The sequence below is a fragment of the Rhinichthys klamathensis genome, unplaced genomic scaffold (assembly GCF_029890125.1).
Source record: "Rhinichthys klamathensis goyatoka isolate OS25496 unplaced genomic scaffold, OSU_Roscu_1.1 h1tg000010l_1, whole genome shotgun sequence".
Lineage (NCBI taxonomy): Eukaryota > Metazoa > Chordata > Actinopteri > Cypriniformes > Leuciscidae > Rhinichthys > Rhinichthys klamathensis.
Genome location: NW_026606563.1, coordinates 1,144,059 through 1,160,757, shown reverse-complemented (window position 1 = coordinate 1,160,757; position 16,699 = coordinate 1,144,059). Strand labels below are relative to the sequence as shown.

The 16,699-nt window shown below is 40.2% G+C and overlaps 1 protein-coding gene across 2 annotated transcripts in view; it reads left to right on the top strand.

The window, feature by feature from the left end:
• Nucleotides 1–16,699, top strand: part of l1camb (L1 cell adhesion molecule, paralog b) — a 95,925-nt gene that overhangs the window by 43,923 nt on the left and 35,303 nt on the right. For both annotated transcript variants that reach the window (XM_056261332.1, XM_056261323.1), the window contains exons 5-7: nucleotides 1,263–1,432; nucleotides 12,490–12,615; nucleotides 12,715–12,885. In XM_056261332.1, coding sequence (XP_056117307.1) covers nucleotides 1,263–1,432; nucleotides 12,490–12,615; nucleotides 12,715–12,885 — 467 coding nt within the window. The remainder of the gene's footprint in view (nucleotides 1–1,262; nucleotides 1,433–12,489; nucleotides 12,616–12,714; nucleotides 12,886–16,699) is intronic.

Sequence of the window (16,699 nt, the reverse complement as noted above, 5' to 3'; positions counted from 1 at the left end):
GCTGAGTGCAATCACGAGTGATAGGAACAAACAAAGTATTATGGGAATTGCGGTTCCAGAGTGAATGGTGACAGGAAGGGAAAGAGACCTCTAGTGGACACCCAGGGGAAACACAAACCAGACACTGTGACAAGCATAGGTTAAGTTTTTGTGCTCATGTTTGTTAAAAGATTTTAACTGATTGTTATAATATTGCTGGATTTTATGCTGCAGTAACACAGGGTTTATAATATGAATGTATTAATGGAACAACATAATTGTTAGATTAAAAGAAAATCAGGCTATTTCATGAACAATATAAATGATATATAAAGTCATCCATCAGCAGGTATCAACCATTACCCGGATCTTATTTTCACTTTAGCTTTCATTGCTGCTGCAAATGTGTTTGACAAACACACTGTCACAGCAGCCAAAAAAGACGAAATATAAATTTAAAGTTAAAAGACTAACTAATGGACACACTAATCACTGTTATGGTGACTTCAAATGAAACACATTAGAGTTAAATCCCTGTTAATTCTCAATAAAAACTTTTGTAGACATCTAACATAAATAAAGTCAATCTGGTCAGTAATAAGTGAAGCTGGTAATGCTGTTTGTGGAGTTGTTTAATCCTCCTCTACTGAGATCTTGAGAGATTCTCAATCTTTTATCTTCAGCTGATTTCATCTAAGAAGTCAGTTGTAGTTCTTGTGTTTCTGCTCGTCTCTTTTTCTGTTCTCTTCTTTCCTTCAGTGATTCTGCTTGTTAACAGGCTTATTAAGGCTCAGATGACTCCATATTTAATATACACAGATTTTGTGGCTCAGATAAGGTCCAGTTCTGGTTTATTTCTTTGCTCTTGGCTGACATGTGGCATTGCTATGGCCTGCTTGTGGCCCAGATCTGGCAAACAGGAGTGAGCCACCCAGTGTGGTTAGCTTTGGTAATATTTGTGTATGAGTAATCCTTGGTGTGTTGGTCCATACAGTCACTGATAGATAGGTGGAGTGACAGCAGCTTATCCTAAACCTGACACCACCAAATTAGGAATCAAGCATAAGTAAACTTTTGAACGAGGTCATATGTGTAAATTCAGCTAGTATTTTGACATGTGACTATATGGAAACATTTATTGTAGCTTATTCAGGGCAGTAGATTTTGCATGTAAACTTTTGACCAGCACTGTATATATTCCTTTGTTTTTTATCTCTCCATCTGTCTATCTTTATCTGCTGTATTTTTAAGATGGTCTTTCTGTTCTTTTCTCCCACGGAAAGTTTCCGTTGGGTCAAAGATGGACAGCAGTTTGGGGAGGTTCTGCTGAAGTCTGGAAGCCTGACCGCGGGTCTAGATGAGGAGCTGAGATCGTATCAGGGCTCGTACCGCTGCTATGTGGCGAACGAGCTGGGGACGGCCGTCTCAGACCTGGTGCACCTGATCACAGAGTGTGAGTCTGTTCTGAAGCACCGTCTCACTGGCTCAGTGTTTGGAAAAACTTAGTGCTCTTAATATTTGTTACTATCTCTGGGGTATGCTTTACTGTGCATTATATGCAACGTTTCTGTATGCAGGCTACCTGGTGACCTATCCTCATTTCCCATGTGTCAAATGTGCAGCACTCTGCTTTCAGTCACTGATCTGTGTGTTTTAAAAGCATAAACCTAAAATTTCATACACTAAATCAAGCACAACAGACTTTATAACAATATACTATAACAACAAACATTAAATACATACTAAGACTCAACAGTAAACAAGTCAACAGCATAGCTCAGAATGGATCGGCATGTGTGCGATCACCGATTCAAACCTACTGTGTGTGTGGACAAATACAATGTCCGAACAAGCAATTCCTGCTTGAGTGTTGGAATGAACTGTGACGATCACTGTTCTGTCAGGACCACTATCGTCAAAGATGATTGACAATAAGCATACAGTTTGGATAGGCATTGGTATGAAATTGTTCTGGGCAAGAACTCCCTACACATCCATGCAGCCTTGCATTGATAATAGATAACTCCCTTAGGGTAAACAGAACAGAACCAACATAAATGTGTTGCAAATATCAATAATGTTCAATAATTTTATGTCAACATAATTGGAGATAAGTGAGTCTGATTCAAAGAGGAATATCAGAAGGCTAAGTCCTGAATGGACAATAGGAGCTGGGGATAGAGGAGGGTAATTAGCTCCTGATCAACATGATAAAGCTGCTGAATAATACCAAATGGACCTTATATAGGGATGCTTATATAGGGATGCTAGGCGTCATATTCTGATAGGTAGATGTGGATCAGCTGAGAGTCAGGTGATGCGAGCAGTCTATTTATTTACACAAAGTTTGATTTTACGCGATCAATCTGTTTTGCAGTCCCTGACTCTGTTGTTTTCGGTTGCAAATAGCTGTTCACAGGCTTGCAATGCTTTTGGCCGCATTTGTGCGCAAAAACCGTGCCAAAAGTGTAAGCGCGGAAAAATGGAAGTCAGAAGAATACAGATCCTATTTATTTTGCATTAGCATGAAGCTGCAGTTTCACAATACATGTATTACACTTACCAATAACAGTAAAATGCTGCAAATATTTTTTTCTTACACTTGATATGCGATTTACACGCTTACAAATCTTCTCTTGCACACGCAAATTTAATTTAGGCTTGCAATCTTATATACACTTTCACAAATCTTACCCTGCGCACGCGATTCTTTTAGGCATCATTTTACCTTCATATACATTCATCTTCATTACGGTAGCGAATATCAGATCAGCCAACGGACGAGACACTTTAGAATTTATATTACAAATGTCAATGATTATTCTGAAATCTAAATACAGATTTATACTTTGTAAGGCATATATTCTATATATAGCCTTTCCTGCCAGAAAAGACCATCAACATTACAGATAACACAAGTGAAGTGTACGTTAATTGGCCGAATGCATGCGAAACACCAGCACCCACCATTTTTAAAAAGCTGTGCAAATAAACAGTTTATAGCCTATATGTTTACTCCACAAACATGGAAAACAGCGATAGATGGATCGACACCAAAGTCGAGTCGCACTTCTCAATTCTTTACACTAAGGAGGTAATCCAACGCAACTTGGAAGAGACCAAGCAATTATGTATTTCTGCTCCGCTAGCAACTCTGGGCATTAACCACACTGCAAAAGCTATCATTATTTTTTGTACCCCGTTCACTTTCTTTTTTTCATTTGTTTTTTGCCCTAAGCGCAATGACGCTATACATTTCCTTTGTTTAATAACGCATTAAATAGGATTATTAAACCGATTTAATGAAGACAGAGAATGAAAGCGCTGTGTGCACAGGCTTTAGTTTAGTTTAGTTCTCGGGGGACCGAAGTGGTGGCTATAACTTATAGTTATAATATACAGTTCCTATAACTACCCAGTGCGAAAGCCCCTATTACAACTCTAAGTTACTATAATGCACCTTTTTAGGGGCTGATAGGTACAAAGATGTCCCTATAAAGGCCCGATATACTCCATGTTGCTATGATCAGATGATTTTCTTATGCTTTATGAAAAAATGCTTGCTATTTCTCTATTTTGTTGTGTTTATTTTGTTATTGAGAATGTTCAACAGTTTACCCCTAAACAAAGAACGAAAAAAAGTTGCTGTGAGTATATCATGGCTTTAAGAGTTCTGCCCGATTGACAAGCTGTTGTACCCCTAACAGTGCAAGTAAAAGTTTAGCACCTTTTCTTTTTTCTGACAGTGTATAACACATTGTTTCAAAGCAGCTTTGAAAATCATGATGTTAATGTTTATAATATCTTAATATCTTCATGCCTTATTGTTGCATTTAGCAGATTAGAGCTGAGTGATCATTTTGAGTGTTTAACTGTGTGATGATACAAGCAATCAAGCATTTGAGATTTGCTATACACTGTACTGGGGTATATTGTACTGTAGCAAAATCCCCAGAGTTAAATTAACTCTGCTCAGAGAACATTTGGTCCCTCTCTACAGAGTTAAAATAACTCTGAATCAGAGTTAAAGTTAATGAGATACTTAAGTGATTAATTAAGTGACGATTGGGGATTAGTGATGAACACCTGCTGTCAACAAGCATAATCACTGAAGGAAAGAGAAACAACAAGAACAGATAAGAGAGAAACACAAGAACTAAAACCAAAGCCTTATATGAAATCAAATAAAGACAAAAGAAATCTCTCAATTTCTCAGCAGAAGAGGATTAAACTTCACAAACAGCATTACCAGCTTCACTTATTAATAACCAGATTGACTTTATTTGTGTCATACGTCTACAGAAGGTCTTTTTGAGAATTAACAGAGGTTTAGATGTTGACGATTTATTGAAAATGTCTGATCACCATGGTGATCAGTGTTAGTTTAGCTTTAGTTGGGCAGTTTGACTTGGCTTTTTTTGGTGAGTTTGTGGTTTTTGTAACAAATTTTACCTAAACATGTAATTTGTTACAAATTAAGACAGAAACAAAGCTGATCAGGTGATATAGTTTTCAACAACAAAAAGTAGAATGCACTTATCTCATCACTGTCCAAAAGTGGTTAATAGATTATATTCACTAACAAAACTCTTGCCACAGACCAGACATTCTGAATTTGGATTTTTAAAATGCATTAAGGATAATTTTTTTTAAAGACAGACATCAAGAATCAGCATTTGAATCTCAACAATGTTGACATGATTCATGCTGCAATGCATGCTGGGAGCCACAATAGTATAAAACTCATGGCTCCTAGGATGCATTGCAGCTAGGGCTGTAATGATACGCGATATAAAATCGAAATCGCGATACTCAGGTCCACGACCCTGTATCGCGATGTGAGAAGGCAGAATCGCGATCACACCCCTTCCAACTCCCAGAGTTATCCTTCCTGTCCTACCACATCTTTAAATTACTATTAGTATTATTTGAAACTAACATTATAAAATACGTAGACCAACACCACAAAACTAGTTGAGGATAAATTATTAAAAATTAGGCAATTTCAGCATTATGGACGTGAAATTTGCAGCCAAAACTTGAAATATAAATTCTCAGTCAGAAAGTGCATTAAATTAATCCTCAATTGACCGGCAACACGTCCAACATGCAGATGCATATCTTACGGCACCATCCCGAAATCAATTTAGTTGGAGTACAGAACACAACCCAAAAGCAGCAGCCTACACTGCCTAGTATAGTTTAATAATTTGCAGTTATTATTGTTCTTTGCTGTTTCGATTATACAGGTTTTTCCTAATGTTATTCAATAAAAATACCGGTATTTTTTTCTTCTCTCAAAATCTCTTTTTTTCACCACAAGCCCCGCCCCCTCAAGCTCCGCCCCCGTGATAGAATCGCGATACGAATCGAATCGCGGGTCAAAAATCGTGATACGAATCAAATCGTGGGTTTGGTGTATCGTTACAGCCCTAATTGCAGCATGTCACCACAGTGGCGGATGCAGAACGTGACAGATGGGTGGGCCTGGATTAAGTCGAGGTGGGCCTGAATCTAGGGTTTCTAGATTTTGTATTAGCTACTAGATAGTTATGGCGATGAGAAATAAAAACCGCACTGTACAGCTATGATCAGCTGTTTGGCCGAGCTTTCGAAGTTGTTTCGGAAACTGAATACGGCCGAAGCTGAACGGTTGGTTTTTGTCACATCACATGACATGCTTGCGTTGCGGCACTCTCTGAAAAGTTGAGATGTTTTCATCTCGTCGCGGCATAGAAAAACGAGCGCGCTGCAGCCTGCACCACTTGCGTATGGCAAGCAAAAGTATTCATAAACGCCTGGTCAGGCGTCTGATTGCAAACTGACCCGTCAAAAGCAAGCGGGACGCGCGATTTGTCATAAAAGCGCGCGTTCTTAACGTGCACTTTGTGGTCACGGAAAACGCGCGTCAGAATCTCGTGGTTTTTGCATAAAAAAATAATAAAAAATAACGTATGAAACCTTATTGTAAAGTGTTACCAGAATTACAACTGGAAAATTTGCGAGATGTGTCTCGAACGAAGCGATTAGGGGTCTGATTAGTTGCTGAAATAAAAAACCAAGGTGAAACCGAGAGTTGTTTTTCTTTTCTTGTTACAAAAACACTTCTGATGCATAAAACACCTGCAGACAGAAACAATCTCATTTAAATAGCAGATCACACGTCCAGGACGCACGTTTTGATGCAAAAACCGCGTGTTTCTGACGCGTGTTTTCCGTGACCACAAAGCGCACATTAAGAACGCACGCTTTTAATGCAAATCGTGCGTCCCTTGGCTGTCGAAACGCACGCGTTTGACGAGTCAATCAGACGCCTGACCACGTCTTTTCCATTATGAATGGAAATAACATTTATACATTTGTAACATTTGTAGGCCTACATTTGAAATAACAAACTTGAGCGCGCAAAAGACGCGATATGTGAACGGGCCCTTAGTCTTTGTCTTTCCAAGACATGGTGTTCATGTGAACAATGAGCCTCGTCGCCTCTCCTTGCAAAGGTTTCAAAGTCTGGACAAAATACAGTACAGTGAAATGACATAACTGCCAGATTGGCTGGCGCTGAGCCAGAGATGGACGCGCTCAGCGCTTGTCATATATCATATAAAGTGTTCGGCGGGTCGGATATGGCCAAACTTAATTCATTAATATTATTAAAATTTATTGTTTTTATGAATCTGATTGGGTGGGCCACCTGTCAATCTGGGTGGACACGTGCCCACCCAGGCCCGCCCATAAATCCGCGCCTGTGTCACCATAGTTGAGATTCATATGCTGATTCTTGACGTCTGTGTCTTAAAAAAAATCTTTGTTTATGGCTTCCTTTGCAACAAATTACATGTTTTGGTAAAAACTGCTACGAAAACCACAAACTTACACAAAAAGCTGAGAGTTAAACTGCCCAACTAAAAGAAATACTGGTCACCATAATGGTGACCAAACATTTTCAGTAAATCGTCAACATCTAAACCTCTGTTAATTCTCAATAAGAACTTCTGTAGACATCTAACAGAAATAAAGTCAATCTGGTTAGTAATAAGTGAAGCTGGTAATGCTGTTTGTGGAGTTGTTCTTATTTTGTCTTCAGTTGGTTTCATGTAAGGCTGTGGTTGGAAGTCAGTTGTAGTACGCCACTTTCCCAGACATTCAAAGACCCGACAAACGCAGATTCAACTTGGTCAATCGAAAACAAGAGTTCCCTTTCAGTCGCTCACGTTCGACGTGACGTCGATGTGACGACGTAATTGGGATCACTACAGGGAGCCCTATCAACTTCGAGTGTCTAAGAACGAGCCAATGAACGTTGGCGTGCGTGAGAAGCGTCACGCGCCCCGCCCCGATACAATGAGTGCGAGAAGGTCGGGTTTCTCGGTTGGACGATTGGTTTCTCGGGACGGGCCGTGCTGGTTCTCAGTGCGCCGCCCCGGTACCATTCTTTCCGGAAGTGCATGAGGAGCTTACTAGGACGTGGACGGCGCCGTATAGTGCCAGAAGCCGTCCTAGTGGCTCCTCCCTCCCCACCACCCTCAACGGCGGAGCAGCTAAGGGGTATGTGGATGTCCCGCCGGTGGAGCGTGCCGTCGCGATGCAACTGTGTCCGGTGTCCGGCGTCCGCTTCCTCCTGGCGGGGCAATCCACGCCTCCCGTCCAAGGCATGTAAGTTTTCGTCCGGTCTCACGACGAAGGATTACAGAGCCTGTGGACAGGCTGCTTCCGCCCTCCATGCCATGGCGCTTCTGCAGGTACATCAGGGCCAGGCGCTCATGGACATGAACGAGGGTGGTTCTGACCCAGAGCTCCTCCGGGAGCTCCGTGTGGCAACTGACCTCGCTCTCCGAGCGACGAAAGAAACCGCACGTTCAGTCGGTCAGGCGATGTCCACCTTGGTGGTCCAGGAGCGCCACCTTTGGCTCAACCTGGCGGACATGAGGGAGACCTATAAATATCGGTTCCTAGATGCCCCTCTCTCCCAGGTTGGGTTATTCGGCGACGCGGTCGAGAGCTTTGCCCAACAGTTCTCGGTCGCCCAGAAGCAGACGGAGGCCATCCGACACATCCTGCCCCGGCGGACCGCTGCTGTTCCCACCCGTCCGCAGACCCTCCGTCCGCTCGTCGCCGAGGTCGACCTCCTGCGGCGTCCTCCGCTCCCGCTAAGCCTCAGCAGCAGCAGCCACCATCCACCTCACCATCCACCACCTCAGCGTGGAGCAGGTCGCAGGAGGTCGACCACGCCCGTCCCTGCATTCCGCCGCGCTGCCCCACCCCGGGTACGTCTGGTCCCGTCCCGCTTGCACGATGTCTGGGAGCCTTCCCAGCCCGTCTCGCTGGCTCATCCGTACTGTCAGACTCGGCTATGCGATTCAGTTCGCCCGGCGTCCCCCTGTGTTCAAGGGCATTCTGTTCACCCATGTTCTGGCCAATATGAAGACCGGTTTCTACAGCCCGTACTTCATTGTACCCAAGAAAGGCGGTGGGTTACGGCCAATCTTGGACTTGCGTGTCCTGAACCGGTCCCTTCACAGGCTGCCGTTCAAGATGCTTACGCAAAAACGCATTTTCAAATGCATCCGTCCCCAAGATTGGTTTGCAGCGATCGACCTGAAGGACGCGTACTTTCATGTCTCGATTCTCCCTCGACACAGACCGTTTCTTCGCTTTGCCTTCGATGGACGGGCATATCAGCACAAAGTCTTACCCTTCGGGCTGGCCCTCCTTGGCCCATTCCTCTGAGAGAAGACCTGCTCTCTCAGAGACGGGGCACCCTATGGCACCCGCGTCCAGACCTCTGGAAACTCCATGTCTGGTCCCTGGACGGGACACGGAGGTTCTAGGTGACCTACCCCCAGCGGTAGTTGACACCATCACTTCCGCTAGAGCCCCCTCTACGAGGCACCTCTATGCGTTGAAGGGGAACCTATTCGTTGATTGGTGTTCTTCTCACGAGGAGAACCCCCGAACTTGCTCGATCAGAGCCGTGCTTTCCTTCCTGCAAGATGGGTTGGAGCGAAGGCTGTCTCCCTCCACCCTTAAAGTGTATGTTGCCGCTATTGCCACACATCTCGATGCAGTTGAAGGTAAGTCGTTGGGAAAGCACGACCTGATCGTCAGATTCCTGAGGGGGGCGAGGAGACTAAATCCTCCTCGCCCGCTCTCTATACCCTCTTGGGATTTGTCTCTGGTCTTTTCGGCTCTTCAGAGACCACCCTTTGAGCCTTTGCAGTCAGCTGAGTTAAAAATTCTGGGTCCCACTTTATATTAAGTGGCCCTAATACCTGTGAACTTACATGGTTACTAGATATGTACTTAGTATGTAACTACAGTGTAAATACACATTGGTACATAGTATTTACAACTGTAATATTTGTGTAACTACACATATGTAACAACCCACGGAAAGGTATGTGTAAGTACAAATGTGTAACAGGACATTGGTAACAACACTTTTTCCACTACAGGAAGTACACATGTGTAACAGGCATTATGTAACTACATTTTGTAACAACAATATGTATTCACACAAGTTGTTCCACTTCCACACGCAGTCTTCCATACTGTAGTTACCAGTTAAGAACACACTGAAACCATGATGATTCCTATGTGTATACCATGTATTTACTATATGACCGGCAGGACTTATGTTGAATTACAGCTAAAGTTTTCCCTTGTGGTACCAGTGTACATACATGGTAACTCCTCAGGAACTCTGCACTTGATACAATGTGTTAAACTGTCATAACTTACATGTATTATGCAAAACCCAAACCTCTGTGCAACTGTACTAACAGTGTACTTACATGGTAACTCCTCAGGAACTGTCCACTTAATATAAAGTGTAAAATGGTTAAAACTTACTGTGTATTATGCAAAACCCAAACCTCTGTGCAACTGTACTAACAGTGTACTAACATGGTAACTCCTCAGGAACTGTCCACTTAATATAAAGTGTAAAATGGTCATAACTTACTGTGTATTATGCAAAACCCAAACCTCTGTGCAACACTGTATTAACAGTGTACTTACATGGTAACTCCTCAGGAACTGTCCACTTAATATAAAGTGTAAAACGGTCATAACTTACTGTGTATTATGCAAAACCCAAACCTCTGTGCAACACTGTATTAACAGTGTAACTTACTTACATGGTAACTCCTCAGGAACTGTCCACTTAATATAAAGTGTAAAACGGTCCACTGAAAAAAGTGAAACTACTGTGTCGTTCATTTAAAGTGCATTTTTATATTGGCCTAAAGTGAAAATCACAGTTTCTGATTTAAACCTGTTTTGTTCAGTTTTCCTTAAAGCAAATAACAAACACAAAAAAATTATACTTTGGACCAACTTAAAAAAATTACTGTAATTTGTTACAGCTAAATTTATTAGTTTTTCTCAAGCTATATTTTTGATTTGGTTTAAACTTAAAATTTTAATTTAATATCAATCAAGTTATTCTGCTCAACAAAAAGTTAAAGTAACACTGAAGCGGTGTTAAAGCTAATGAGATAATTAATGAGATAATTAAGTGATTAATTGAGTGATGATTGAGCATTATTGAAGACACCTGATGTTAACAAGCAGAATCTCTGAAGGAGAAAACCGGAATTTTTATGTCACCGTTATGGAGATCAGTCTGTGTTTTAGTTGGGCTCTTGGCCCTTAAATCATTAACTTTAGATGTTGTTTGGCTGCTGTACTTGAGTTATAACAGCCAGATTAACAACTAGAATAGGTGATCTGATGGTGTTGGTTGTGTTTTAACAATCATTATTTCACAATCATTTGACCTGAATCACTGAACTCATATTGAGTCCAATTTAGGTTTACTTTATTAATTATAGCAGCACTGGCCTTGTACAGCATAATATTTTTACCTTTTACAATGAAATCCAAAGATTTTTTTTTAAACATGTCTCATGTACAATAAATAATTTATTGATTCGATTTTGTTTTTAGACACACAGACATCAAGAATCAGCCTGTGAATCTCATCAATGGTGACAATAATAAGCATGTTACAGTGCATTCTGGGTGCCACCAATCAAAACTCATTCATGGCTCCCAGCATGCATTGCTGCATGAATAAATAATGAGCTTGTGTTCAGAGGTGATCTGTTTGTCACCATTGCTGAGATTCATATGCTAATTATTGATGTCTGTGTGTGCCAACATAAGTGGTTTTGAAGTTTTCTTTTTATTGAATTGATAATTTGGATTTCATTGAAAAGGCTAAAAATATTATGCTGAACAAGGCCAGTGCTGGTATAATTAATAAAGTAAACCTAAATGGGACTCAATTTGAGTTGATTCAGGTCAAATGATTGTGAAATAATGATTATGTTAAAACTCAACCAACACCATCAGATCACCTTTTCTAGTTGTTCATCTGGCTGTCAGCAGCCAAACAACATTAAAAGTTAATAATTTAAGGGTCAAGAGTCCAACTAAAACACACACTGATCACCATAACGGTGACTTAAAAACATTTTTTTTCTCCTTCAGTGATTCTGCTTGTTAACATCAGGTGTCTTCAATAATGCTCAATCATCACTCAATTAATCACTAAATTATCTCATTAACTTTAACACTGCTTCAGAGTCATTTAACTTTTTGTTGAGCAGAATAACTATTTTGATTGCTATTAAATTAAAAATTAAAGTTTAAACCAAATCAAAAATATAGCTTGAGAAAGACTAATAAATTTAATTGTAACAAATTACAGTAGGTTCCAAGGTTCCTACCACTCCCTTCAGGGACCAGGTGGTGAACCTGCAAGCGCTGATTTCATCAACATCAAGCTGATAACACCTGGTCTTACATATTCTTGGCTTTCCTTGCAACATCAACTGTGTTTTACAAACACACAGTTACAGCAGCCAAAGAAAAGCTAAAGTAAAAATAAAGGGGACCAAGAGCCCAACCAAAGCAAACACTGATCACCACAATGGTGACACTTCAAATGAAACTAATATCAACATCTAAACCTCTGCTAATTCTCACTAAGATAATCTGACAGCAATAGTCAAAGTAATTATGTCTAAATGAGACCATAAATGATGTAAAAAATATGTCCACAATGACCACATTTGACCTAGTTTTTAACCTTGTACGAAGGGTCCATGAATGTCTATATCGGACGTGCAGAACACGTCAAAAAAAGACGTCTTAAAAACTTTCATTCTGGCTCCTCAGTGGACGTCATTTCAACGTCCGACTTTTGTGACAAAGACTTTAAAAAGACGTCTTTTGGACATCATTTTGCTTAGTGGGTTACATCAGTAACCGAGACGTTTTCCAACTCCAAAAGGAGTAACACACTGATCTGAAAAAACCTGTCAAGTGTCTGTCCCAGTCCGTCTGTGAAGTGTGAGTTGTCCTGGGCGACTATGAGGTTATACCTCTATCTTTGTGATGACATATACATGACAGGACCCTTTGGATCAATAGTGATTTGAATTAACTGAACACTGAACATTGTATACATAGACACATTAAAGTGTTATTTCTATTTCACAGCCATCCCAACCTTGGCCAGAGAGAGGAAGCCGCAACGAAGACTGTTTGAGCAGGGAGAAAGCACAGTCCTCTACTGTAACCCCCCAAGGAGCTCTGTCGCTCCCAAAATACACTGGATGGACAAGCGTAAATTTCCTAACAAGTCTTTTTCTGCCTAACTAAATGACCCTGCATGACACTTTAATTGATTGAACTAAATCACATTCCCCTCTTTCTTTTTGTCAGAATTGCACCACATTCCTCTGAGTGACCGGGTGACCATAAGTCTGGACGGAAACCTGTACTTTGCCAACTTATTAGTCAAGGACAGCAGAGAAGACTTCACCTGCAATGCCCACTACACCACTGCCAGCGTCATCCTACCTAAAGAGCCCATCGCCATCACCGTCACAGCCTGTGTGTGAACCTTCTTCTGCCAGTGATTAGAACACATTACACAGAACATATATTTTATTTCTATAACAGAACCCAAGGATGCTTTACAAATCAGAACAAAAAGAAGGGAACTGAAGCATGCCCAAAGAGCAAAAAAAAAAAAGCATTGAAAAAGCATCAAAAATAGCATTCAAGTGATAAATTGGGCCAAAATGGTATATATATATATATATATATATATATTACCAAAGGACAGAATTATTATTATTGACTAAAACACAGTCTGAGATTAACCAAAATTTATATTGCATATAATTGTCATAGAAATGCACAATTGACAGTAATTTTCGTATGCGTTTTTTCGTATTCGTGATTCGGTGGCTCTGAATTGTCAAAACACCATTCAAACTGCTTGCTACGGATGCGAAAAACGCAGAAAATCGAGCCCGATCTGCTTTTTTTTTATGACGGACGAAAGTTTCGGAGGCAGTGTGCAAGCGTGATTGACATAACGTGAGGTCGTATTTATTTTTTAACGTGTGGAAATTTCGGACGCGAATTACGGACTTAGTGTGCAAGGGGCTTTAAGCATAAATATTCTGCTAACTGCTATACATCTGTAAAAACACCATTAACGCAAATATAATTCTGACAGACTTACTGATATCCAGGCTGGAGGAAATTCAAGTTGACTCTTGTACAGTAGAGGGTGCAGCTCAATAAAACACTTTCACCTGTGCTGCCATTCTGGATCGCAGAAGAATAGGACGCTGGTGAATTAAGTTCAACACTTTTACTTCAAAAGTAAAAACCAACAAATTGTTATCTTTAAAATAACAAATGTGATTTTTAAAATATTTTTTTGTTATTAGTATGGTTGAATTGGATCATTGAAGGTTAGCAGCAAAGACATTGGTTGATAAAGTGAGATTAAATACATAAAGTATATTTTTATTATTTAACATATTTAATTACTACAGGTTTGTGTAATTTTTTAGAGTTTGCGTTTCACATTTTTTATTCATTTTAAGGAATACTTAATCTGTTTTTTGTGCAAGTGAGATGAATAAATGCTCACATTTAGTCTAGACCTACAATAAGCATCATATTCACACGGAACGCATCTGCCGCACTCAATCACGATCCTCTCAACATGAGGACAGGAGAGAATCTCTTCTCTTCTCTATTCTCTCTATACATTGGGGAAACAAAGTAACTTGAGTTACTTATTAGAAAACATAACTCAGATATTTTGTTGTAAATTTAAAATTAATGTGTTACCTTACTAGTTTCTTGAAAAAAGTAACTCATTATGTAACTTACGTTACTTGTAATGTGTTACCCTCAACACTGCTGATATCTTAATTCGTGATTTGTTTTGAATTCATGGAAGTACAAGCTTTAGTCCTGCGTCTCCCGATGGTTAGTCCAGTTTCTTTTTCAACTGTTCATGAGCAGGGATTCAAAAATGCGCAAGTACAATCTCTACCAAAAAGAACCTGCGCAGAATTCACTTTATAAATCCCGATAAATCTCAGTCAGCGGAAGATTGTGCGCACATGCGTCTCCTCCCCGAAATAACCATATATGGAGCTTACAACGCCTAGTTTTACTATGCATATCCTCATCTGCATATAATTTGCATATAATTATTCATCCACGTTATAACATGTTTAACGGTACAAGACATTAGGAAAATATGAAATAGCCTGGATGTGCCGTCACATTAGCCTACATTAATACAAATAATTTAGTAGCCTATCCTTGCCTTGTTTTTGAATAATTAAATCAAATAGTGTAAAATACATTTCAGAGAAAGTTTTCACAATCTTTTCCACTGACCAAATAGTATTTTTTATTGATTTATATTTTTAATGGAAACAGATAGACTGTTGTGTATTATTTGCATGAAACTATTTTCTCAGACAATCTGCTATAAGCAATTATCTCTTTAGTTAAAGCTGCTGTCCGTAGCTTTTTTTGGGTTAAAAATTATCCAAAATACATATTTGATAAAATACATAACCAGCCAGTGTTCAAAACTATCTGCTTGCCTTAGCTCGATGCAAAACGGTAAGCTTGTAATAATGTTTTTAATTTTAGTGGTACTGGTGGATTTCCGCGGGAGATTAGAGCATGTCTTTGCGTCATTACGTCACATCTGTACACATAAAGAAGGAGTCTCGGCTAGTATAAGCTATATTGCGTGTGAGGATGTTGGAGGTAGAGATTTATAGCCTTTTCTCACAGCACTTGATATAATTAAACTTATCAATTTGATGGCGGATCCAGAAAGGTTCAAACGACGATCATCATCAGTGACAACTAGAGACTCACCCGCTGTAACATGCAAAAGACTTCGTTCGGACTTCGGAGTGGCTACAGAAAAAAAGAGACTGCAACCGGACCCATGCGAAAACAAGGATAATATCGGAAGGACATTACATGATGTAGTCACGCAATGCTTGCTGACGTTGTTAACATTAACAATTAGAGAACATAGTATAGCTACTTTGCACGGTTTTGCGTGAAATGATAACTTATAAGCAATTGTTAGATTTAATCAGCGCGATTTACTGCAATGTCAGAACCAGAACAAAAGTGAATGTTTCTTACTAGTTCAGATGACATTTCCCGGTGAAAATTCTTATGTTGGTCATACTTCCAAAAAGAATAATCTGTGATTCTGAATGACAATATCCACATCGGCGCGGTGACTGACAGCTGCACACTCTCCTCAAACACTGTGTTCATCCGCGCTGTGCCGTGTCGAGGGTGTTGAACTACAACCCACGTAAAGTTCATAATTCCGCGAATGACTGCAATTGCAGATTTCGAACAGAGATGGCGACAAAGAGGAAAAACGCCGGACTGCAGCTTTAATATAAAACTATCAAGATAGCATATCAGCTAGTCAGGGCCATCAGAGCCTGTTGAACGGCTACTCTTCGCGCCAAATGTATAATCTGTTAATTTGAAGCATTTCACAGCATCTACCTCTAATGCTTTTTTTAACCGTCGGCTAAAATTGGTCCTCGTCGGCTTTTTTTTTGGCCGATTCGACATGTCAAAGAGGAAAAATGCCGGACTGCAGCTTTAAAATATTAAAACACAGCATGCCAGAGGAAAAGTGTTCAACAGCATTGCATCCACAACAAATATTTATATTTACTGAATATAAAAAATGTTGTAACTTCTCAGTAATGATTTCATGTTTAAGTGTTTAACTCCATCAATGACAATGGCATATTTAATCTAAATGTTTATATCAGAAGTAAAACAGTTTGAATCATTCTTTTATTTATTTAAACTGTTATTGTGAACACGCACTGTTTTTATGATTAGGACTCTGTCGTTAGATAGGCGTTAGTTTCACTAAACGGCACAACGCGCTTGCTGGCGCGGACATTTAAGAAGGGATGAATATTTGCGTCAAGTGATATGCTTGGTGAGTGAAATTATATTTGTATTATCTTTCTGTATAGCCTATGTATAATTTTCTTTAGATTTTCTGTCTAAAAGTGACCAAAAAGACATTTAACTCCAGCTCACCATCGGTGTCGCCAAACTGCTCCGTCTCCGAAACGCTCGTACGCATGGGTCAGAGTTTGCGTGCAGGTGCGCACATTTTTCCGTCAAGTTTGTTTTTATAAATCACAACTTATGCGTCGGAAGTGGCGTACGCCTCTTTCAGGGCCTGTTTTGTGCGTACGCAACGGTTATAAATGAGGCCCCTGATCTTCAGAATAAACTGGAAGGCCGACTTCAGACCAGGATTCATTGCCCAGTACTTTGCCTCACTAATGCTCTTGATTCTTACTTTACACTTGTTTAA